Source organism: Eptatretus burgeri, chromosome 11 (genome assembly GCF_056783735.1).
Source record: "Eptatretus burgeri isolate ZD-2024b chromosome 11, Ebu_testis_v1, whole genome shotgun sequence".
NCBI classification, from domain to species: domain Eukaryota; kingdom Metazoa; phylum Chordata; class Myxini; order Myxiniformes; family Myxinidae; genus Eptatretus; species Eptatretus burgeri.
The window spans coordinates 58,367,853-58,394,161 of NC_140971.1; the positions used below are offsets into that span (position 1 = coordinate 58,367,853).

The 26,309-nt window shown below is 49.9% G+C and overlaps 1 protein-coding gene across 2 annotated transcripts in view; it reads right to left on the minus strand.

Moving 5' to 3' along the window:
• Window positions 1-26,309, minus strand: part of LOC147017177 (uncharacterized) — a 76,833-nt gene that overhangs the window by 9,994 nt on the left and 40,530 nt on the right. For both annotated transcript variants that reach the window (XM_085846615.1, XM_085846614.1), the window contains exons 2-5: window positions 16,917-17,034; window positions 15,633-15,711; window positions 15,425-15,514; window positions 9,832-9,888 (exon numbers count right to left, since the gene is read on the minus strand). In XM_085846615.1, coding sequence (XP_085702741.1) covers window positions 9,832-9,888; window positions 15,425-15,514; window positions 15,633-15,711; window positions 16,917-17,034 — 344 coding nt within the window. The remainder of the gene's footprint in view (window positions 1-9,831; window positions 9,889-15,424; window positions 15,515-15,632; window positions 15,712-16,916; window positions 17,035-26,309) is intronic.

A 26,309-nucleotide genomic window follows, 5' to 3' on the forward strand; every position in this document is an offset into this window, starting at 1 on the left:
GCGCACTCATATTTACAGTACATCTTAACCTTAACTTACAAATTTTACACTAAACCATGGCCCAGGATCATTGAACTCTGCAAAAAGAAAGCAGTTAGCAGGGAGCCAGGCTGCCCGCATGCAGTCTCGGGCTCAAACAATGCAGGTGACAGGGAACGTGGCTGGCTGCTCACACGCAGTCCAAGGCCTTCCCTTTTGAACTGAACGCAGTGAACCACAACAGTGCATGGGCTGCACAAACGTAGTCTCCGTGCCAGCTCAAGTGGCACACGCAATGAGCACAACGAATGGATGGATGGATGGTTTGAACACAAACACGGTGCACGGGCCGCCACTGCAGGCCCGTGTTGTAGCTGCCAACAGGGCAGTTCTCGCAGCTTGCAAACTGTTGTCTTGATCCTGGCGCACATGGCAATGAACAGGGAGGTGGGGCAAAGCAAAATTGAATGGGGCTGGTGAACGTGGGCAGTGGGCATGGCATGGCAAAGGTAGCAGGCAAACACAGCCCGCCGAAGAAGGCCGCTGCAGGCAAACACAGCCGGCAGATGAACTGGCCGGCACAGGCCTTGACGCAAAACACGGCCAGCCGATGGCACAGGCCTTGCAGCACAGCAGCTGCAGATGAAGTTGGCCGGCCTCCGCCTCGAAGAAAAACACGGCCAGCCGATGAAGTTGGCCAGCCTTTGCCGTTCAGTGGAGGTTGGTGGAGGGAGTGCGGTGGTGCTGGCCACTTGGAAGGCGGGCTCGGACCTACCTACCTGTCTCCCTCTCACCTATCGCCTTTGCCTGTCACTGTACATACCCACTCCCTTAATTTGTCCAAACCCCAATTTAGCCCCAACTTATTTTTTTGCTGTTTTTATTTTTTACTTCCCCACTATAAATCGTCCCCTAACCCCCTTTATCGTCCTTGTTCGGCTAACCTATCCTGTCACCTAGCCTACTCCCAACCCCTACGTTCCCTTCCCGGAGGGGAACAAGGGAGAGCTAACGTCCTGTGTCGAGGCCCAACGAAGCCTCAGAATGGCCTCCCCAGAGTTCGGCGATCTATAACCAAAGTGGGTCCAGCGGCCCACAACGAGAGCGAGGGGATGGATGGTGCGGAGGGGTACATCTCCTAATCTACCCTAACCATTTAACTGTTAAACTACCCCGGGGCTTTCAACAAGCGCCTCTCGCTTAAACTATTGGTTCTAACAACCCAGATTCCCGTCGCCTGTGTTGGTGTCCTCACAATTTCGGGCCTCGCCCCCCCAATTTTCTCTCCGTGCCCTCACACGGTCTCTTGGCTGGGACACGTGGCTCCCTTTGGCAGGCACGACCCTCTGCCGATTCTCCCGCTATGGCACCCCCGGGCACTACATTGCCTCCGAGCCTACCAGCTCCCGAACACCGGGGAGTGCCCCCCATGGCACCTCCCCTGAAACGCACACGTGGCAGGCCGGCCTCCCGGGCCCCTTTCCGAGGGTCACCCGTGCCCACAACACTGCCCACGCGGCTAATGGCGCCCCGGGCCCCCGCACCAAGCAGGCGCACCCGTGCCCACTACTCTATCCCGGCCCCCCATGGGCCCATGGCCTACCACGGCCGACTAGCCTGGTGCCCGGGGTACCCACTCAGCGATACTCACCTTTCGCAGCCACGCTCCCAAGCCCGTCAACAGGGCTCCTGCACCCCTCCAAATGGGTCTCGAGCCTACATTCCCACCAACAGCAAAACGACCTCCATTTTTCAATTTGACTAACCCCCTAACTCACTCTACACTGACCCCGGGGTCCCTTGGGCGGGAGTCACTCCTCCCCCCAATCACTCATCACACCATGCATTCCCCATTCACTCCATACACACAGACCCGCTGGCCTCACTCACTCAACAAGTGCTCACCTCACAACTCACCAACTCTTCAACACACTCACCGCTGAACTCTGCCATCCTTCTATCTGCATCCCCTAACTAACTCGTGCTCCCACGTCGTCCCTTAAACTACAGCACGTTCCTTTTAACACTACGTAGCTAAACTACGTCCCCTCTACACACTCACAAGTCTGTCACGGTCTCCAAATCAATCATTTTATTTCCCAACCTAAATCTGGCTACAATCCCTCTACCTAATCCATTCCACGGACTCCATGAGGACTTACCCCTGCCCCATGAAGTCGGTCTAGCTAAGCTAACCCTTCCCCCTAACTAGTTTTCATCCTGTGCCCCGGTAAGGGGGTCTTCCACCCCTTGCCCAGGAATCCTGTGCACCCGAAAGTGAGGCTTGCTTTTTTTTTTTTTTTCCATGCGCATCACCAGCGCGGCAACTCGCGCACTTTGCACCTGCCCGTGACGTCATGCAGCTGCACGTGTTCCTCGTCCCTCCTTGGACGGTACCATCCGGCAGAGATACCCCTCCTGCCGGATTCCAACCACACGTGCAGCCATGACGTCACCGTGCGCAAAAAAAAAACACAAGCCCCACGTCTCGAGGGGTTCCCCACGCGAACACATGTGCTTTGCCCGTTGGAGCTTAACACACACGATCGCGTGGAGAACCCGTCCGGTCCAAATCCATTTACCTGCCTAAACTTTGTCCGTCCGCGGGATCGGCAAATCCACCGCGTGCGTTTCTGGACCGGGACTTCACTCTCGCAAGCGAGCACGTGGTGGTCTCGTGCGTTGCACAGCACGGACCGCGTGCTCACTGCTGGGCGAACCCGGCACGGTCCTCGAAACAACCACAGCCGCTACTCGGCTTTCTCTCCTCTGTCGCCGTCTCCGTCTCCATTCCACACACGCATACCTGCGTGTTACGACGCACACAGTCCACTCCATCACATTCACACCGGGAGACGCGGCTGCGTGCTCCCGCATGCCAACCGACATCTCCCTCACATAACGCTCTCTCACACACACGGTCTCCCTTGCACACAGCGACCTTGCACACGGCCGTTCACTCACGCATGCGGGGGCACTCACCCGCGGTGGCTCATCCACACACCGTGCCCCACTCATACACGCGGGGGCACTCAACCGCGGTGCCTCATCCACACACGCGGGGGCACTCACCCGCGGTGCCTCATCCATACACACGGCGACACTCACACACGCGGTCTCTTCCACACACGGTTCCTCACCCACACACGCGGGGGCACTAACCCGCGGTGCCTCACTCACACTCCGTGCCTCATCCACACACGGCGTGCTGGGAAGCACGTACTCCGGCACCATCGCCACCACACCACTCACACACGGGGTCGCTTCCACACACGGGGACGCACTCACACCTTGCACCACACACACAGGGACAACCACACTGGGGATTCGTGTCCCCACAAGGGTCTCCGGGGCCTCTATACCCCCCAAGCTTTCCGTGCACCCGTCCACAGCACTCCTCCTCTCAACCTCGCAAAGCACGACCGAACCCACCCGGTCGTGACTCGCCTCAAGGGGGCATACTCCCTCCCCTTGTTCCTGGAGGAGGCCATCCAACTGCTCGCACCGGGTCCCTGCACGCTCCGCGAGCTCACCCCCATTATCCTCCACTACCTCCGTGTGTGTGTGTGCGTCACTTACCCCGTCTTCATCGTGTAGTCTTCCCTCTATCGTTCCCATCTCCCGTGTCTCTGCCAACTCTTCACCCTTTACCTCTCTTGTCTCAACTATTATTTCCGTTGTCGTCATTTCGTGTCTCGTCTCACACGTTTTGGTCTCCCCATTTAATTTTTCCCTTTTGGTCACCGTCGATTCCTCTGTCACGACCCTCGCCCAACACGCCCCCTGAATTATTTTTTCACCCGCCTCCACCGCGGGCCTGTCAGCCGTTGCACCCCCTTCCAGCTCGTTTGCTCCCACACGTGGAGTCGCCATTCCCAGCTCCCTGGTCACGGCCTTCATGCCCGCCTGCAGGCATCGGCCCATGTTCTGCGTCTCACCCCGCAGCTCTTTCATTTCTTCCCTCATGTTTGCTTCCATTCCGTTTATTTGCTTGTTCATTTCGTTTTTCATTTCATTTGTGTTTGTATCCATCTTTTCGTTCATGCCTTTCATTTCGTTTTTCATATTCGCATCCATTTTTTCGATCATTTCTGCATTCATCTTTTCGTTCATGCCTTTCATTTCGTTTGTATTTGCATCCATCCTTGCTGTCATTGTCGCCAGCATGGCGCATAGCTGGGCCATGTCGGATGCACTCAGCTGAGCCGTTTCGGCAAGGGTTGGGGAAGGGTTTTGGTGGAGAGGGGGGGGGAGGTGTCATACACTGCGGCCGCTGCTGCACCCATTTCGGGCTCTGGGTTCAGTTGGGCGAGTCTGTGTTCCTGCACAATCAACATTTCCTGCTCGGGGATTCCATCCTGGACCATGGATTCTACACATTCTACATCCATTTCTAATACCCCCGGCTCCCGCTCGCCTTGAGACGCCATCTTGCTTCTCTTAAAGGGTTAATTTAGCTCGCTCGTAATTTGGAGGGAATCGGGGGTCGCTTCTCTCACCCCTGGACCGATTCCCGTGAATTTAGCCGGAGACAGGAGAGCTCGTTTTCCTGTTCTCCGATACCAGTGCCGCGAGGAGGGCGATGAATTTGTATCGCACGACCTGACACCAGTGTTGCGGTATTCACGCCCGCCGGCGTGCTGACGGCCACGTAACTCGAATCGCGGCACGTCGCCCACCGGACGGACAATCCAGTCGTGACCCTCTCGAACTAACGCCGGGAACCAGTCACGGGTGGACCTTTCGGTCTCACCGCGATCGAGCCAATCAGCCCCCGCGTGGGATAGGGTTGCTCGCCGGGTCGACCTACCTAAGTACCCACGCGGAGGGTAGACCGGGCGATCGCACCTCGCCGCAGGTCGACTTCAGACACGGGCCACTTAAGCGACCCGTTCCGTACTATCAGAATAACCGAGCGGTGTTATCGTCGACCTCGACGGTTCGATTAATTATCGGGCGTATTCAGCCCACTACCAACCCTTTACGTGAAGCAAGATGGGGATTCAATAGAGGAAAAGACGAAGCGAAGCGGGAGAACAGTTCAACACAAAGCACATTTATTCGCGGCACACGGGAAGCACACATATTCAATTCCACCAAAAGCACACAGAAAAGACACAATGCAATTTACACAAAAAGCAAATGTAAAAGCGAAAACACAATGCAGAGCTAATACCGACTACCGAGCACACGGCAACACTTATACAATTTTACTTCACAGACGGCGCCGACAACACATACCCAAAACCAAAGAAAAGAATACCCTCAAGGATGAGGCGGGCCTGAGGCCGAGACCAGGTCGGGCCTACCCGTCTGGTGATGAGACGCGGAGCGGCGATGGTGCCTCAACTCCGCGGGCCTCGCGGGCAGTATCTGGTAGGGGGTGGGAAAGGGGCCCCCTTGGTCGCACTATCTCAGCGCGGGGGGGAAACAGGAGGGGGTTGCTGATGCTCGGGGTATAGAGGATTTTTATTGCCCCGCGACGAGCGTCTCCACCTCAGCCAGGTCACGCTGTCGGCCTCCCTGGGGTGCAGCTCCCTGCACGACGCGAGCACCCCTCGTCTGCCCTCGCCGCCTCTCCACAGCTCCGTCCCCTCCGTTCCGACTCCAACGCACACGACGACCAGCTCCTTCTTGCCAACTCCACCGCCCGCGAAGTCTTAACTCTCTGTTCCGTCTCGACTCTACTACTCACTGGACTGACGAACACGGTCGCTTATATCAGCCCCGTGGCTTCGCCCTCTCATCTTTGACCCCCTCCCTTCGACCTTTCACCTCGCTCCCCATTGGCCCGAGAAAAAGTGGGCGTGAATGCTTTTTGATCCATAAATTTGCATATATCGATCGCCCTCCAACGCCCTGGGGGCGGGGCCAATTCGCCCCTCGCTCACCGATTGGACGGCAAAAAGTGGGCGTGTGTCGTTTTTGATCCGTTTTTGAAGTGGAAAATCCGTGGTTCTGTACACGCTGTTCGGCGCGCGCCCTGCACGAGTCCAACACCGGTACCGACAGGCGGCGCAAGAACGGTGGCGATGCGACGGTTGCGAGGTGTGACGTGAAGGTCGTGGCGGTTGTGGTGAAGCGGCGTTGTGGTTGGTGGTTGATGTGACTGGTGGTGGTAACAATGGCGGTTGGTCCAAAATAAAGATAGTAAAAGAAAAACGGCTATCCTGAAGAGTCGCAGCACGCATAAATGACATGTATTCCCACTAGACAACGGGTTTGGGCCTAACTACACATGTACTTACCGAGATACCTCACCTAAGGGACCTGAATGGTGGTTTGCGAATTTGGTAACCACAACAATATATATATATATATATATATATATATATATATATATATATATATATATATATATATATATATATATTCTTCTTCTTCTTCTTTCGGCTGCTCCCGTTAGGGGTCGCCACAGCGGATCATCCGTATGATCCGCATAGTGATTTGGCACCAGGACCAGCGAGGTACAGATCGGGAAAGGGTTCGCCCTGCCCCCAGACTGGGCTTTGGCCCATTGCTGAGTGAGCGGGGAGAGGTGCGGGACGTCACGGCATGAGGTGGGGGCCTGAGGTGATAAAAGCTCACACAGCAAGGTTTGTTGTTTTTAAGAGACACCCAGAATCGACCTGTGAAAAGGCTGCGTTGGATGTCTGCAGAGCCTCCGCACCAAGCCATGCCCCCACCCAGACAGCCACGCCTCTCCTCTCCTCCTCACCAGCCCCACGCTGTGGGCTGACCGGAACCTGCAGCGAGGACGAACCGGGGTTAACTACTTGCATCGGTTCCTGCTGTGTGCCATCAGGCGCAGCTGGGGTATTTCTGTCTTGTCTGCCTCTATCTGTTGTCTATCTCATGTGATACATTTGAGGGCCGAGATGAGGCTTAGTTAATTAAGGAATCCGATCATTCGTTGGTTTTGTGGGCGTGTATGTTCAGAAGTGGGTTTAGGGGCTTTATTGTTCATTATTGATTGCTTCTTTTGTTTCATACCCCAGTGCCATCTTTTTTTCTTTTCTTTTTTAAATACACCTGGTCTTGTGGATGAATTCTGGCTGTGGTGGCTGCTTCATTTGGTGGTTTAGGGGACACGTTAAGGGAATAATTGGTTGCAGTCTCCAAACCACATTTCAGCCTTAATTAGATCGAGTAACGTCATGCCCATCGGCGTGATGCTGGACCGTTTGGGGGCTCTCAATCTGTACAGTAACACGACATTCAGATACAGATCCGACAGGGGAGTTTCCGAAATGGTGGGCCATTGCAGTCATTTTAATACGGCCTGCCGTATTCAAACTGGGCAACCGGAACGGACCGACGACCATTATAATGTAAAAGAAATATAAATTTAAATAAGATAAAATGAACCAAATGTCCTGATGTTAAAAGGATATATGTCCCCCATTTTATCAGCGACGTTTTCACAAAACAACGTTGACCGTATCAATGTGATGTGAGGAATTAATGTATTGGCAAAATTGGTTTGCTTATAGCCTCTCTGCTGCCAAATGCTACACCATGTCATTTGAGAATTGACATTACATACAAGCAATTTGAAGCTCTACTTCTTCACTCAAAAACAGCAAGACAAAAAAAAGGTGTTTGATCCAAATTTACTGCAAAGAAACCTGTATAAAGTTAAAGGAATTATGAATAGTCACAAAAATCCACAATTTTTTTTTAGATCCAATAGAAACCCCGAGTAGAAACTCATGAGAAATGTTTAAGGGGATGCTTTGGGCATGGCCCTTACATGACTGAAAGTAATGACGTGATTTTTTTTTCTTCGTATACAAAGTCAAGGCTCGTGGAAGAGCTAGAACACAGAATGGATCAGGGACGCATCGTAACAAAAGGAACAACAGCCAAAGGATAAAACGCCAACAGCAGGGTGGAGGGAGAAAATAGATGAACATAGACCAACAAGGGATGCAGGTAACAATGAGGGGTAAGGGAGAATGCATAGGGTGGACAATATGGATACATAAGCAAAATTTTGGGAGGGGTGCGGGGTGGTTTAACGGGAGCAGAAAAGATCATCAAGACTTTGGATGGGGGATGATTTGAGATGGTGGTGAATCGCTGTCTTGAAGATCTGGAGGGAAGAATGAGATTAAAGAGTGTGTGGAAGTTGGTTCCAGAGGCGGGATAAAAAAGAGGAGCAAATGAGTGGAGGTGAGTAGTGATTCTGGATTTTGGCAGTTTTATGAGGAGGGGTTGATTGTGGACCATGTGCGTCCTGCAGATACCTGGGGGAGGTGGGGGGACAAAACACGGAGAGGGCACAGGGTGCAAGACCATAAAAGAGGCGGAAGAAGACATAGAGACCACAAACCTGTCGGTGATGGCGAAGTGATAGGCCAATAGACAGCTTCATTGCAAGAGATTCCAATGACCTTGAAAGCCTTGGCTTCCACGGCGTCAAGCTGAGCAAGGTGTGAGACAGGGGTGCCAGCCTTGAGGGTAGAGCAGGACTCCATCAAGCTACAGATGAAAGCCTTGTAGGTGGATAGGCGCTCAGGTGTGCCAAGGAAGGACTTTGCATGACAGAGGATGCCTAGTTGGCGTCTGCCTTTGGAGCCCAACTTTGAAATGTGGTTTGCCCAAGAGATATCATATCTGAGAGTGAGACCCAATAGTTTGAGTGATTTAACTTCTTTGAGAGGGTTGTTGAGAGTAGATTGTAGGGTTTGTGGTACAGTCCTTTTGGAGACAGACAGAGACAGACAGAGACAGAGAGACACAGAGAGACACAGAGAGAGACAGAGAGACACAGAGAGAGACAGAGAGAGACAGAGAGACACAGAGAGAGACAGAGAGACACAGAGAGAGACAGAGAGAGACAGAGACACAGAGACACAGAGAGAGACAGAGACACAGAGAGACACAGAGAGAGACAGAGACACAGAGAGACACAGAGAGAGACAGAGACACAGAGAGAGACAGAGACACAGAGAGAGACAGAGACACAGAGACACAGAGAGAGACAGAGACACACAGCCACAGAGAGACACAGAGACACAGAGACACAGAGAGAGACAGAGACACAGAGACACAGAGAGAGACAGAGACACAGAGACACAGAGAGAGACAGAGACACAGAGACACAGAGAGAGACAGAGACACAGAGAGAGACAGAGACACAGAGAGAGACAGAGAGACAGAGAGACAGAGACACAGAGAGAGACAGAGACACAGAGAGAGACAGAGACACAGAGACACAGAGAGAGACAGAGAGACACAGAGGGACACAGAGGGACACAGAGGGACACAGAGGGACACAGAGGGACACGGACAGGGACAGGGACAGGGACAGGGACAGGGACAGGGACAGGGACAGGGACAGGGACAGGGACAGGGAGAGAGAGAGAGAGAGAGAGAGAGAGAGAGAGAGAGAGAGAGAGAGAGAGAGAGAGAGAGAGAGAGAGAGAGAGAGAGAGAGAGGACATATTCTAAGTTTTTGACCAGTTTATGATTTTGTCAAAGTCTGAAAAGAGAGATGAAGCTGCAGCCTTTCTATCAGAAGGATGAGAGATGTCATGGCAAAGAATGGAGTCATCAGCACGGAGATAAAGAGGATTTTCCAGAGTCTGACGAATCACTGATGAAGATGAGGAATAGGATGGGGGCTTAGAACATTGCCTTTAGGTACTCCAGCCTTGACAGAGAGAGAACATGTGATTCCATTGAGAGCCACACGTTGGCTACGAAAGTAAGAAATCGATCTACATACTTCCCAGACTTGAAGCAAACACTCTAACCACAATGCAACCATGTCTAAGCCCTTGCATATTTGTTGAGATACATTCAAAAAGCAGTGCATCATTTTACAACAAAGAAAAATATACTTACTCAGGTAGTGTTTTCAGAATATTCTCTCTTAATTCCAACGTGACCAGGTTGGTTAAGCTATTGGAAGAAAGAAAGAAAAAAGTGCAAAAAAAGGAAAGGAGCATAAAGAACAAGCACCAACAATAAACAACTCAATGTCCTTCATATGAAGACAGTACATGCTCTTCTCAAAGCTTGACAATGAGCATAAACAAATATCAATATGAGCAGAGCTTAGCAGAGACTCATCCTCAAGTAGACGCTTTAGAGTTGAGGCAGCACTCAAAATGGACACCTCATTTTTGGCTTTGACAAATTCCTCAACAATCAGTGGTTAACAAAAAACACTTCAGCGATAATTTTCAAGAATTGAGATAATGTAAACATTTTGTAACTTTTCTGCACTTCTGTCAACAATTGACAATGGTATCATTAAAAAAAATAAACCAATGTCACCCGCAGGGTGACCCGTATCTTGCCAAAAGGTGACCACGTGTGACTTCTTTAAGGTCACACTGAGATGAACAGAGCTGCTATCCACCAGGAGCGACTCCTTGAGGAATATCTGCCTATGAGAGATTCCGATGAGAATCGTTCTACAGAGCAACAATGAAAAATATGCTTTTGCCTCATAACGTCACCAAATGACGTCATAATGTCTCAAGCTTGACAGATCTAGAAAGCACTCATCGAGGTGTTCAATTTGAGGTACTACACGATATGGTTCCTAAAACTTGAAAATTTGACCTTGGGGTCAAATATGATTGACCTCAGGCACAAACCATGAAGGTCAAGGCCAATCGCCACCAAAAATTAATTAACTGAGCACCAGACCATGAACTATATTCCCATGAAGTTTGAAGACGATCCGATCAAAATTACTCAAAAAATAAGGGTTTCGTCGACTCCCCTGATTTGCGACAAAGTGACCTTGACCTTTGACCTTCAAAATTTTATGCGCTGAAAGGGACCTCTATAGGCCTCTGGTATGCAAAGTTACAAAAATTTCCAATGATAACTGTGCTCTGCAGAATTTTTTATATGTGATTACAGACAAACAAACAAACAAACAAAAAAAACATACAAGCTGACGAACATATCTTGCAAAAACTTCGTTTTGGCAAGATTAAAAAAAAATAAAAAATAAAAATAAAAATAAAAAAAAACATACAAGCTGACTAACATATCTTGCAAAAACTTTGTTTTGGCAAGATAACTTGCAAATAAAAAAAAAAGGAACTAGACATAATTTGACGTTGCAATGTCACCGATATGCCTCCACTCACATGAAGTCTTTGTTTATTCTAACTTTGACAGAAAAACTCAAGACCATTTGACCTCAATATCGAATCTGTACATATGTATCATGGTACATGTACTGAGGTTAGTTCAAATCCCATAGGCAATTATAAGGTCAGATCAGACTAGATCTGCGACTTGCTACAGGTACCATGTAAACCTGTACTAACCTGTTCCATGGTCGGGTTGTCGGCGACTAAACCGTCTCCCCCACCAGGTTTTCTGGTGAGGAGGGTGTTTGGATATGGACACCCAGCAGGATTAAAAACAAAACCTGTCAAAGGGCGGAGAGCTCCTTGTGAGCCAACGGCCATCCATATCTAGTGCCCAACTGTGTCTGCTGACGTCCTCCTGCAGTTGGGTGACTTCTTATTAGGAGGTTGGTGGCAGGATTTGCACTCCGGCCACCATAAAACCCTTCATTTCGCAAAACATTCCAGAAGCAGAAAAATATCTGAAAACCCACTCAGTGGGAGTACCTCCTGTGCAGCTTCCCTTCGCAGGGCAGCTCACCGTATGATGGGATTGGGGCAAAGCCTTCAGAACCCCAAAACTTTGATGATAGGAGGGAAACCACGGGGTATCATTCCCGGGTCAGATTGCAGGAGAGTGTGTCGGAGTGGTGCTGAGGTGTAGTCCATCAGATGGTGGTCTCCTTGGGTTAACCTGAGGTGGTCCCTTTGGGTTGGTGCCTGGAATGTCCTATCCCGAAGAGAGGACGATCACCAGTATCTGTTATCATCTGAGCTCAAGCGTTTGGACATCGGTATTGCAGCACTCTCTGAGGTTCGGAGACCGGATTGCGGAGAGATCATGGCGGGAGGTTACACCTACTATTGGTCTGGTCGCTCTGATAGTTATCATGCTCAAGGAGTTGCTGTAGCTGTGTCCAATAAGCTGACTCCAATGATAATTGAGGTAACACCGGTCAACAAGTGTATTATGAGACTAAGGATTCATCACTCCTTGGGTGTCATTTCCCTGATCTCTGTATATACTGTGACTGAAGCGAGTGATCTCACCGTGAAGGACGCATTCTATGCCACGCTCGAGTCTGTGGTTGATCAGTGCCCCAGGTGAGATATACTTCTTGTCTTAGGGGATTTCAATGCATCAACTGGAACTGATAGGGATAGTTCTGAGATGTGTGTTGGTCCCTATGGGTCTGGAACTGTGAACCAGAATAGCACTAAGTTCCTTGACTTTACAAGAAGTCATGGACTTAGGGTGGCTGGTTTATGGTTTCAGCGCCCACAAGCTCATCGCTGGACTTGGTATTCCAGCGCTGGCGGTGTGGCAAAGGAGACTGACCATGTGCTCATTTTGGTCAATGGAGGATGATCCAGAACTGCAGGGTCTACCGGAGTGCCCAGTTCCACAATACTAACCACCGGCTTGTTGTAGCAACTTTTAAGTTGCACCTTAAATCCAGGAGAATGGTACTATCCCAGCCAAGGCTGGATGTTGTCAAGCTCAAGGATGAGAGGGCAGCTGAGGAGTTTGCAAATAGGCTGAGTGGAGATTTGGGGGGTCTAGGTGCTTTGGGGGATCCTGAAGAGTTGTGGAGTGCCTTCAAGACCACCTTCCTTGATGTTGCTGGCAGATGTCTTGGAACTCACCGGAGGGCGAAGAAGAATTTTGACTCTCAAGGGACACTGAGGGATATCTCAAGGGATACAAGGGTATCTCAAGGGATACCATTGCCCAGAGTCGCAGGGCCAGGCTGAGTGGCAGAACTGAGCTGTTCACTGAGCTGAGGCGTAAAACTGTACCTTGAACTAAGGGAGACCTATGTGCGAGAAATCTGTGACGGGGTAGGGCATCACCTGTGGTCAAGTGATTCTCGTCCTGCTTACAGGGGAATTCACGCATTACGTTCATCCAAGCCCGTCCCTTGGTGTACTGCAGTTGGAGCAGAGGGGGTGGCCTCTTGACAGAGGAGTCTGAAGTGAAGGCCCGCTGGGCCAGTTACTTTGAGCGGTTGTACCAGGCTGATCCACAGGCTGTCGAGTTGGACGTCAGGGGTGTTTCAATCCCTATTGCTCACCCTCCAATTAACTGTGGTCCACCTTCGTTTGTGGAAACACAGGCTGCGGTGAACCGGTTGAAATGGGGTAAATCTCCAGGGATCTGTGGCATCCATGATGAACTTCTCAAGGCTGGTGGAAATGCTGCACTCGAGTCGTTGCACGCAGTTCTGTGCTCTGCCTGGAACATAGGCATCATCCCAACTGACTGGAAGAGGGGCCTTGTTGTACCTCTCTGGAAAGGGAAGGGTGATCGCCAAGACTGCAACAATTACTGAGCGGTGACGCTGCTCTCAGTGCCGGGCAAGGTCTTTGCGAGGAAAATTCTTGAGAGGGTTCGCCACCTTCTGCTTGATCACCAGCCAGGGCAATCCAGAGAGCAATCAGAGCTGTACACCAAAGAGGTCAACGATTGACCGTATCCTTGCTCTTTGGGTCCTCACCAAATGCAGATGAGAATTTTGGCAGTGGCTGCTTGCAGCCTATGTTGATCTCTGTAAAGCGTTTGATTCAGTGAATCGGGATGCCCTCTCGATTCTTGGTCTTCGTAGGGTGCAACCAAAACTGATCGATCTGATGTCTGAACTCTACTCTGGTACTGAGAGTGCTGTGAGATGTGGTGGTACCATCTCTGACTTATTTCCAGTTGTTACTGGAGTTCATCAGGGATGTGTACAGGTCTCCACACTTTTCAGCACTTCCATGGACTGGATTCTGGAGAGGATGTCAGAGAGATCAAGCTGTGGTACATCATTTGGGAATGTCAACATCTCTGACCTTGATTTCGCAGATGATGCAGTCGTCTTTGCGGAGACTCAAGATATCCTTTTGGGGACCCCGGAGGTGCTGAATGAGGAGTCAGAGCCGCTGCGATTACGGGTTTCCTGGGTCAAAACGAAGATCCAGTCTTTCAACGGCATATTGGACGCTGCTATCCTGTCTGTACTTGTTTGTGGTGAGGATGTTGAGGTCGCGGAGAGATTCACTTCCTTTGGCAGTGATATTCATGTCTCTGCTGGCTGTGAGCCAGAGGTCAACAGACGTCTGTGTCGGGCCTGGGGAGTCATGGATTCATTGGTTCATTGGGTGTGGTGCTGTTGGTACCTATGCGGGAGGACGAAAGTCCGAGTCTTAAGGTCTTTGGTGCTTCCAGTCTTGCTCTATGGATGTGAGATTTGGACTCTGACCAGGGATCTGAGACGAGACTTAATTCCTTTGGAACCAGGTCTCTTTGGAGAATCCTTGGCTATTGCTGGTCAGACTTTGTGTCCAACTAGCGGTTGCTGAGAGAGACTCAAATAAGATTTGTTACCTGCATAGTCTGTGAAAATCAGCTGCGGCTGCATGGACATGTGACTGGTTTTCCTGACGCTGATCCTGTTCACGAGATTCTCTCAGCGAGGGAGCCTCGTGAGTGGAGGAGGCCAATGGGCCGACCACACTCCTCGTGGTTGCAGCAGGTTGATCAGCATCTCAAGGAGATGGGGGAGATCTGCTTGGGGGATGGCCAGACGGAGGCCCCTGGAGTACCGGTGGAAAGTGGATGCAGCGACGCGCTGCTCGGGCGCATGCTCCCATACGTGACCTAACCTGAGGCAATGGTGTCATTTTGACAGGAGTTTTAATGTGACCTCTGTCCTTTGACCTTCTAGTCACAATTAATTTATCATGGATGGATGCACTGACAGAGGTTTATACATACTTGTACTAGGTTTGATTTAAATCCCTTCAGCTGTTCTCAAGTATCACATTTTTACCTGACATAACCTCTAACCTTTGATTTTTGATCGGTTTAGGCCAAAATAGAAATCAGTTCATCTTTGCATCATAATATATATTTATACCAAGTTTGGTCAAAATCCCATGAATGGTTCATAAGTTAGCGTGGTAACATCATTTGTACCTTACAGGACCTCTGACCTTTGACCTCTTGAACCCATAATCTAATCAGTTTATCTTTACATCATTATACATACTTGTACCATGTTTGACTTGGATCCCTTGAGCCATTCTTAAGTTATCGCGGAAACGAAAACCTGTCATGGACGGATGGACAGCCGGACGGACAACCCGAAAACATTATGCCTCCGGCGACTTCGTCAGTGGAGGCATAAAATATTTTCACCATGCTCCAAAGCTTTGAATAAGTTTCCAATCAGTATAATGTTGCAGTTGAGGCTGTTCATACATAAAAGCTAAGTGTTTCATTGGTAGCATTTATCGAACACCTACAAGAATCACTTCTGTGCCAATGCAAACACTGTTCAAAACATCAAAAATAGGCTTACTTTCCGATATCTGAGGGCAGAGCTTCCAGGGAAATGTCATTTAGTGCCAGATAAACCATGCTGTGCAGTTCAGTGAAACTGTCTGGAAGCCTGAGTAAATAAATGCACAAACACTGTTTTTAAAAGTGCAGACTGGCGGCTCTTCATTTGTAAGAAGTGGAATGAAACCACACTCTGACAGCAATCTACAGCACATCATGCTGAGTACCTCGTCAAAGTGTTCCCACTGAAATCCACCACTTCCAGGCATTTGCAGAACTTGATGCTTTCTGGAATTTCTGTAATATCTGAGGAGTGCAATAAAGTGCTGACAGTTGTTATGGATTACACCCTAAAAAAAAATCAATTATTGGAAAGAGGAGCAACCTCAAATCGATTTGAAACTCACCAAAAGAAACGTCGTAAGTTGCAGCCGCTTTAAACACTAGGCTAATTGACAACCAATGCATCATTGTACGTTTACAAGATTTGTCAGTTTTTGCAACATTGACAAATTCAACAAAAGCCACAGGCCAAGTCAATTAATAGTGCAATTACCATCAAGGTGTCTTATCATTGGTTAAATTCCTGATAAGAAAGGTTCAGAATAGAAATGCACAGACAGGACAAAAACTATACAGGACAGAATAGAAATGCACAGATAGGACAAATGCACAGACAGGACACATAATTCTTAAAAAAATATATACATAGTAGAAGAATGTTTCACTCATAGACTTTATAAAGTCACATGGCATGAAAGAGAGCTCGCTAATTTTGGCCACTCCCTGCCCAAACTAAAATTTTCTGCCTTAAAGCTACATACATCATGCAGACTTTACTTTAACCCATGGTTCACAACACCTTAACGTTCGACTGCTCCAATGAGTTGGCCTGTAATTGCAACTGAATGAATTTACAGCTGGACAAATCGTATGTCCGACATCTGCAACATAGACAAATGTTCTTGCTCAAACCAAATATATAACGACTCTGAATTATTAAAAGCGAGAATTTAAAGGGGTATTTTGTCCATAAACCATAAAAGTCATTTTTCTGCTCTAGGACCATCTATTTACAGAAATGGATCACAGTTGGGGTGGTGAAATGGGGAGGAGTATTGGGGGGGAGTTAAGGATGATAAAATGAAAACAAAAAATTGTGAAGAGGAACAAGTGGATGGGTAATACAAAGTAGGAAGTAGAGTGGAGGTATGAGGGAAGAGGCAAGAGCAGGCAGAAAAGAGAAAGAATGTTGAGAGGATATTGGAGTAATGGGAGGGAAGATGGGGGTTATTTATGGAGCATACAGGAAAAAAATGGGTGAGAGGGGGGGATCAAACATTCCAACACATTTAAGTATGTAATAAATACATGGCCCCTGAACCTTGCATCAAGGTTATGAAACCGAAATCATCTCGCATACAGTACTTTACACGAGACCACAGTGATCGCTGTAGCAATGTGACAATAGCAGCTGCAATGTACGGTTCAGTAAAATAAAATGCTCCTACCATTCCGGGAAAGGTCAAGATCGACCAAGTTCAAAAAGTTTGACACTTCTGGTGGCAGTGTCTGAAGCTCATTATCACTGATGCCCAACTTCCGCAGGTTTCGCAGCCGAAAAAAGTTCTGCAATATATTGGGTATGGAAGAAAGAGTTGTGCAATTAAAGGTGGAGAAAGGCAACTTTGTTTTGCCATTGCACATGTGCTAACCTGATCAGCTGCACCTGTGCCTGAAACGTTCAAAGGATAAACTTTAAATTCTAAAACAAAATTCTTAGAGCACCAGCTCACACCTATCAAAACGCCCATTAATCTCTGCAACTAAACAAATCCTCCATGCCCTCTCACTCCCATTCGTCTATTGCTCATCTCAATGCAAACCAAAATTGGCAAAGAAAAAGGGGAAAAGGAAGAGAAATTGGCACCCTCCATAATCCCATTGCTCACCCACCGCTGCATCCTGAACGCAGTTTCCTTCCCACAACAACCAACTATACAACTACAATCCAAGTTTAAAGCTTCCTGTTATTTACACCTGGCAATGTGCCCTCTCCAATTACATCCACACAAGTACACAAAAAACCTCATTCATTCCAAAAACTGCTTTATCAATGCAATTACATAAAAACTAATAATAAACACCATTGCACAAACCCGAATAAACAGAAGTACATAAACCCTAACATCATCATTAAACAAACCCTAATAACAACATTAAACAAACCCTTAAAACACCATTTGATAAAACCTACAACACCATTAAACAAACCCTAATAACACCATTAAACAAACCCTTATAACATCATTAAACAAACCCTAACAACACCATTAAACAAACACGAACAACATCATTAAACAAACCCGAATAACAACATTAAACAAACCCTTATAGCACCATTAAACAAACCCTAATAACAGCATTAAACAAACCCTTATAACACCATTGAACAAACCGTAACACCATTAAACAAACCCTAATAACAGCATTAAACAAACCCAAACAACATCATTAAACAAACCCGAATAACAATATTAAACAAACCCTTATAGCACCATTAAACAAACGCTTATAACACCATTAAACAACCCCTAATAAAAGCATTAAACAAACCCTAATAACAGCATTAAACAAACCCTAATAACACCATTAAACAAACTGCAACACCATTAAACAAACCCGAATAACACCATTAAACAAACCCTAATGCTATTAAACAAAAACTAATAACACCATTAAACAAAAGCTAATAACACCATTAAACAAACCCTAATAACACCATTAAACAAACCCTTATAACACCATTAAACAAACCCTTATAACACCATTAAACAAACCCTTATAACACCATTAAACAAACCCTTATAACACCATTAAACAAACCCTAATAACAGCATGAAACAAACCCTTATAACACCATTAAACAAACTGCAACACCATTAAACAAACCCCAACAACATAATTAAACAAACCCTAATGACAACATTAAACAAACCCTTATAACACCATTAAACAAACCTAATAACACCATTAAACAAACTTGAACTAACGCCTCTAAACAAACCCAAATAACACCATTAAACAAACGCCAATAAACACCATTAAACTAGAACGGTACTCGCTCGAGTGCATAACTCCACTAGACTGAACAGTTTACATTTCGTATCCCACTGATAGGCTGCTTCTGGATCCGGATCTTAACCAGACTCGTATTGGCTTGTTCTTGTCACCGAACCGACTCATCCACATAGTTTTATAATTACTCGTCCACAACGTTTTGAAATGCCGTATCACATGTCATTTTTGGCCCAATCTCTCACAGCTCAATCCTACAAGGTACTAAAGTATTCTGCAAGGATGAATCTCAGAATATAATGAGCCCACATCCACAACTCCTCCTCCCCAGCCCTCACTCTATATTCCCCTATTTTACAAGTTCCATAAATTATCTGTCACATTTTGACCCTATATGATTTGAACCCATCACTTAATTTGAATTGAGCCAATCACCTCATAATTTGATCACAATACATATCACACAAACCCAAGCCAAGAGAGATTCTATCTCTATCTCTGTCTCTCTCTCTCCCTCTGCAGACAGGTTGCTGGCCTCTCTGGTGACCCCTCGATGCTCCATTTGATTTTGATTTAACATTTCAGACAAGTTGATGGCCTCTCTGTATTTTAAGCTTCCTTTTTGGTCTTGCGTCCTCTGCCCTCTTTTAGCACTGTCCCTCCCAGGTTTATGCAGGGAGCACATGGTCTGTCAGTAACCCTATTTATATTTTAAAAACTCCTGAAATCCAGGCTCACTCATCATCTCAACTCATTTGTTTCTCTTTTCTCTCAACTGGGAAACCAACTTCCCCAGTCTGCCCCATCCCATTATTCCGTCCAGGGCTTCAAGTTCACCGCTACATCAGGTCATCTCCCATCCATACTCATGATCTCTTCTACCCCAAACGACATCATTCCCAAGCACTCCTGTTTTTCCAGGTCATCGTGATTTCCCCCTCTCCCTCACCTCCTTTCATTTGTTAGTTGTCAATTGGTTGGTTCCTTTTCTGATTCATCCCTACCTTTCCATTACTCTTTTTGCTGTGTCTAAGCTTGTTTGCAGCTTGTTGTGCACCTCATGTGTTCTTTTGTGCATTGGCATAGTCAAAGTTTTCATAACACTTGAGCACTTTGTTATAAAAGCACCAAACTTTGCACCTTCATAGACTAATACCAAATTATCATTCTCAAATATTGGAGCACAAACGGTTTCTCCTCTCCCCTTGATATATTATATATACACATGTTAAAATATATTTATATCTTATAGTTTAGAGATTTGTATTTTATATATAATATGTCAAATATATTTTATGTATATATATATATATATATATATATATATATATATATATATAAAATATTGTTGTGGTTACCAGATTCGCAAACCACCATTCAGGTCCCTTAGGTGAGGTATCTCGGTAAGTGCATGTGTAGTTAGGCCCAAACCCGTTGTCTAGTGGGAATACATGTCATTTATACGTGCTGCGACTCTTTAGGATAGCCGTTTTTCTTTTACTATCTTTATTTTGGACCAATCGCCACCATCACAACCACAACAACAACCACCAACCACAACGCCGCTTCACCACAACCGCCATGACCTTTACCGTCACAACTCGCCACCATCGCATCACCGTCATCTCGCGCCACTCATGGGCACCGATGCTGGACTCGTGTGGGCGCACGTTGAACTGGCGTGTACAAAATCACGGATTTTCTGCTTCAAAAACGGATCCAAAACGACACACGCCCACTTTTTGCCGTCAATCGGTGAGCGAGGGGCGGGTGGCCCCGCCCCCAGGGCGATCGATATATGCAAATTTGTGGATCAAAAGCCTTCACGCCCACTTTTTGTCGGGCCAATGGGGAGCGAGGTGAAAGGTCAAAGGGAGGGGGTCAAAGGCGAGAGTGCGGGGGGATAAAGGACGGTGTTCGTCAGTCAAGGGAGTAGTAAAGGTCGGAGCGCGGCGAAGGAGTGGGAACAGAGGGCCAAGACGGCGCGGGCGGTGGAGCTGCTCGCCGTGTGCGTTGGAGCCGGAACGGAGGGGACGGAGCTGTGGAGAGCGGCGAGGGCGGACGAGGGGGGTGCTCGCGTCGTGCAGGGAGCTGCACCCCTGGGAGAGGCCGGCAGCGCGACCTGGCCGAGGTGGAGACGCTCGTCGCATATAATAAAGATCCTCTATACCCGAGCATCAGCAACCCCCTCCTGTTTCCCCCCGCGCTGAGATAGTGCGACCAAGGGAGCCCCGTTCCCCACCCCAGCCAGGACTGTCCACGAGGCCCGCGGGTTGCGGGGCCATCGCCGCTCCGCGTCTCATCACCAGACGGGTAGGCCCTACCAGGTCTCGGCCCCAGGCCTACCTCATTCTTGAGGGTATTTTCTTTCCTTGGTTTTGGGTATGTGTTGTCGGCGCCGTCTGTGAAGTAGAATTGTATAAGTGTTGCCGTGTGCTCGGTAGTCGGAATTAGCTCTGCACTGTGTTTCACTTTATGTTTGCTTTTTGTGTAAATGGAATTGTGTTTTCTTTTTTGTGTGCATTTGGTGGAATTGTATTTGTGTGCTTCCGTGTGCCGAGAATAAATGTGCTTTATTGTTGAACTGTTCTCCCGCTTAACGCCGTCTTTTCCCCCATTGAGCCCTCATCTTGCTTCACGTGAAGGGTTGGTAGTGGGCTGAGTACGCCCGATAATTAATCGAACCGTCGAGGTCGACGATAACACCGCTCGGTTATCCGATAGTACGGAACGGGTCGGCAAGTGGCCCATGTCCGAAGTCGACCTGCGGCGAGGTGCGATCGCCCGGTCTACCCTCCGCGTGGGTACTTAGGTAGTTCGAATTTGGCGAGCAACCCTATCCCCGCAGCGGGGGCTGATTGGCTCGATGGCGGTGAGACCGAAAGGTCCACCCGTGACTGGTTCCCGGCGTTAGTCCGAGGGGTCACGACTGGATTGTCCGTCCGGTGGGCGGCGTGCCGCGGTTCGAGTTACGTGGCCGTAGCACGCCGGCGGGCGCGAAAACTGCAACACTGGTGTCAGGTCGTGCGATACAAATTCATCGCCCTCCTCGCGGCACTGGTATCGGAGAACAGGAAAACGGGCTCTCCTGTCTCCGGCTAAATTTACGGGCATCGGTCCAGGGGTGACAGAAGCGACCCCGATTCCCTCAAATTCTGACGAGCGAGTTAAATTAACCCTTCACGAGAAGCAAGATGGCGTCTCAAGGCGGCGGGAGCCGGGGTATTAGAAATGTATATGTGTAATAATGTAGAGTCCATGGTCCAGGATGGAATCCCCGAGCAGGAAATGTTGATTGTGCAGGAACACGGACTCGCCCAACTGAACCCAGGGCCCGAGGTGGGTGCGGCAGCGGCCGCGGTGTATGACACCTCCCCCCCCCCTCTCCACCAAAACCCTTCCCCAACCCTTGCCGAAACGGCTCAGCTGAGTGCATCCAACATGGCCCAGCTATGCCCCATGCTGGGGGGAATGAACCAAAAGATGATTGCGAAAATGATCGAAAAAATGGATGCAAACACAAATGAAATGAAAAACGAAATGAATGAAGTGAAAACGACGATGGATGCGAATACACAGCAAATGAGGGAAGAAATGAAAGAGCTGCGGGGTGAGACGCAGAACATGGGCCGATGCCTGCAGGCGGGCATGAAGGCAGTGACCAGGGAGCTGGGAATGGCGACTCCACGTGTGGGAGCAAACGAGCTGGGTGGGGGTGCAACGGCTGACAGGCCCGCGGTGGAGGCGGGTGAAAAATAGTCGTGGAACGTGTTGGGCGAGGGTCGTGACGATGACCGAAAGGGAAAAATTAAATGGGAGACCAAAACGTGTGAGACGAGACACGAGGTGACGACAACAGAAATAATAGTTGAGACAAAGGGAGGTAAAGGGTGAAGAGTTGGCAGAGACACGGGAGATGGGAACGATAGAGGGAAGACACACGATGAAGACGGGGGTAAGTGACGCGCACGCACACACGGAGGTAGTGGAGGACAATGGGGGTGAGCTCGCGGAGCGTGTTGGGACCCGGTGCGAGCACCTGGATGGCCTCCTCCAGGAACGAGGGGAGGGAGTATGCCCCTTGAGGCGAGTCACGACCAGGTGAGTTCGGTCGTGCTTTGCGAGGTTGAGGACGGGTGCTGTGGACAGGTGCACGCGGAGAGCTTGGGGGGGAGTATAGAGGCCCCGGAGACCCTTGTGGGGACACGAATCCCCAGTATGGTTGTCCCTGTGTGTGGTGCAAGGTGTGAGTGCGTCCCCGTGTGTGGGGCGACCCCGTGTGTGATTGGTGTGGTGGCGATGGTGCCGGAGTACGTGCTTCCCAGCACGCCGGGTGTGGATGGGGCACCGTGTGTGAGTGAGGCCGTGTGTGTGAGTGAAACGGCCAGTATGAGTGAGGCACCACGTGTGAGTGGTGTGGTGGCGATGGTGCCAGAGTGCGTGCTTCCCAGCACGCCGGGTGTGGATGGGGCACCGTGTGTGGAAGAGGCCGTGTGTGTGAGTGAAACGGCCTGTATGGATGAGGCACCGCGGGTTAGTGCCCCCGCGTGTGTGGGTGAGGAACCGTGTGTGGATGAGGCACGGTGTGTGGATGAGGCACAGCGGTTGAGTGCCCTCGCGTGTGTGGGTGAGGCACTGCGGGTGAGTGCCCCCGCGCGAGTGAATGGAGCACCACGTGTGAGTAGTATGGTTTGTGTGAGTAGTGAGGCACGCGTGAGTGAACGGCCGTGTGCAAGGTCGCTGTGTGCAAGGGAGACCGTGTGTGTGAGAGAGCGGTATGTGAGGGAGATGTCGTTTGGCATGCGGGAGCAGCCGCATCTCCCGGTGTGGAATGTGATGGTGTGGACTGTGTGCGTCGCTGGCTGCGCAGGTGTGCGTGGGTCGAATGGCGACAGCGGCGACGTGAGAAGAAAGAAAGCCGGTAGCGGCTGTGGTTGTTTCGAGGACCGTGCCGGGTTCGCCCAGCAGTGAGCACGCGGTTCGTGCTGTGCAACGCACGAGACCACCACGTGCTCGCTTGCGAGTGAAGTCCCGGTCCGGGAAACGCACGCGGTGGATTTGCCGATCAGCGGACGGACAAATTTTAGGCAGGTAAGCGGGTTTGGACCGGACGGGTTCTCCACGCGATCGTGCGTGTTAAGCTCCAACGGGCAAAGCACATGTGTTCGCGTGGGGAACCCCTCGAGACGTGTGGCTTGTGTTTTTTTTTATATGCGCACGGTGACGTCATGGCTGCACGTGGGGTTGGAATCCGGCAGGAGGGGTATCTCTGCCGGATGGTCCCGTCCAAGGAGGGACGAGGAACACGTGCAGCTGCATGACGTCACGGGCAGTTGCAAGGTGCAAAGAGCGCGAGTTGCCGCGCAGGTGCTGCGCATGGGAAAAGAAAAAAAAGAAAGCCAAGCCTCACTTTCGGGTGCAAAGGATTCCTGGGCAAGGGGTGAAAGACCCCCTTACCTGGGCACAGGATGGAAACTAGTTAGGGGGAAGGGTTAGCTTAGTTAGACCGACTTCATGGGGCAGGGGTAAGTCCTCATGGAGTCCGTGGAATGGATTAGATAGAGGGATTGTAGCCAGATTTAGGTTGGGAAATTGATCAATGAGATGATTTGGAGACATGGACAGACTTGTGAATGTGTAGAGGGGACGTAGTTTAGCTACGTAGTGTTAAAAGGAACGTGCTGTAGTTTAAGGGACGACGTGGGAGCACGAGTTAGTTAGGGGATGTAGTTAGAAGGATGGCAGAGTTCAGTGTGTGTGTTGAAGAGTTGGTGAGTTGTGAGGCATGTGCTTGGTGAGTGAGTGAGGCCAGCGGGTCTGTGTGTGTGGAGTGAATGGGGAATGCATGGTGCGATGAGTGATTGGGGGGAGGAGTGACTCCCGCCCAAGGGACCCCCGGGGTCAGTGTAGATTGAGTTAGCTGGGTTAGTCAAATTGAAAAATGGAGGTCGTTTTGTTGTTGGTGGGAGTGTAGGCTCGAAACCCATTTGGAGGGGTGCAGGAGCCCTGTTGATGAGCTTGGGAGCGTGGCTGCGAAGGTGAGTATCGCTGAGTGGGTACCCCGGGCACCAGGCTAGGTCGGCCGCGGTAGGCCATGGGCCCATGGGGGCCGGGATAGAGTAGTGGGCACGGGTGCGCCTGCTTGGTGCGGGGGCCCGGGGCGCCATTAGCCGCGTGGGCAGTGTTGTGGGCACGGGTGACCCTCGGAAAGGGGCCCGGGAGGCCGGCCTGCCACGTGTGCGTTTCAGGGAGGTGCCATGGGGGGCACTCCCGGTGTTAGAGCTGGTAGGCTCGGAGGCAGTGTAGTGCCGGGGTGCCATAGCGGGAGGTCGGCAGAGGGTCGTGCCTGCCAAAGGGAGCCACGTGTCCCAGCCAGGAGACCGTGTGAGGGCACGGAGAGAAAGTGGGCGAGGCCCGAAATTATGGAGGACACCAACACAGGCGACGGGAATCTGGGTTTATAGAACCAATAGTTTAGCGAGGCGCTTGTTGAAAGCCCGGGGTAGTTTAACAGTTAAATGGTTAGGGTAGATTAGGAGATGTACCCCTCCGCACCATCCATCCCCTCGCTGTCGTTGTGGGCCGCTGGACCCACTTTGGGTTAAGATCGCGAACTCTGGGAGGCCATTCTGAGCTTCGTTGGGCCTCGACACAGGGCGTTAGCTCTCCCTTGTTCCCCTCCGGGAAGGAACGTAGGGGTTGGGAGTAGGCTAGGTGACAGGATAGGTTAGCCGAACAAGGACGATAAAAGGGGTTGGGGAGCGATTTATAGAGGGAAGTAAACATAAAAGTAAAAATAAAAAATAAAGAAGTTGGGGCTAAATTGGGGTTTGACAAATTAAGGGAGTGGGTATGTACAGTGACAGGCAAAGGCGATAGGTTGGGAGGGAGACAGGTAGGTAGGTCCGAGCCCGCCTTCCAAGTGGCCAGCACCACCGCACTCCCTCCACCAACCTCCATTGAACGGCAAAGGCTGGCCAACTTCATCGGCTGGCCGTGTTTTGCTTCAAGGCGGAGGCCGGCCAAGTTCATCGGCAGCTGTGTGCTGCAAGGCCTGTGCCGGCCAGTTCATCTGCTGGCTGTTTTTCTTCGAGGCCTGTGCCGGCCAGTTCATCTGCCGGCTGTGTTTGCCTGCAACGGTCTTCTTCTGCGGGCTGTGTTTGCCTGCTGCCTTTGCCATGCCATGCCACTGCCCACGTTCACCAGCCCCGTTCAATTTTTGCTTTGCCCCCCCCCTGTTCGTTTCCATGTGCGCCAGGATCAGAAAGCAACAGTTTGCAAGCTGCAAGAACTGCCCTGTTGGCAGCTACAACACGGGCCTGCAGTGGCGGCCCGTGCACCGTGTTTGTGTTCATGCATCCATTCGTTGTGCTCATTGCGTGTGCCACTTGAGCTGGCACGGAGACTGCGTTGTGCAGCCCAAGCACCGTTGTGGTTCACTGAGTTCAGTTCAAAAGGGAAGGCCTTGGACTGCGTGTGAGCAGCCAGCCACGTTCCCTGTCACCTGCATTGTTTTGAGCCAGAGACTGCATGTGGGCAGCCTGGCTCCCTGCTAACTGCTTTTCTTTTGCAGAGTTCAGTGATCCTGGGCCATGGTTTAGTGTAAAATTTGTAAGTTAAGGGTAAGATGTACTGTAAATATGAGTGCGCCCCCGGCATGTATGTCTTAGCGCCGGCAATTTTATTTAAGTCGTCCGTGTGAGTGAGTTTGTTTAGATAGTTACGCAGCCCTCAGGTTATTTATTTTGGGGACACGAATACCATGAATGTCGCACTCAGGGATCCGTAGGTAAAGTGTACTAGGGGAAAACTACACATGATGGCAC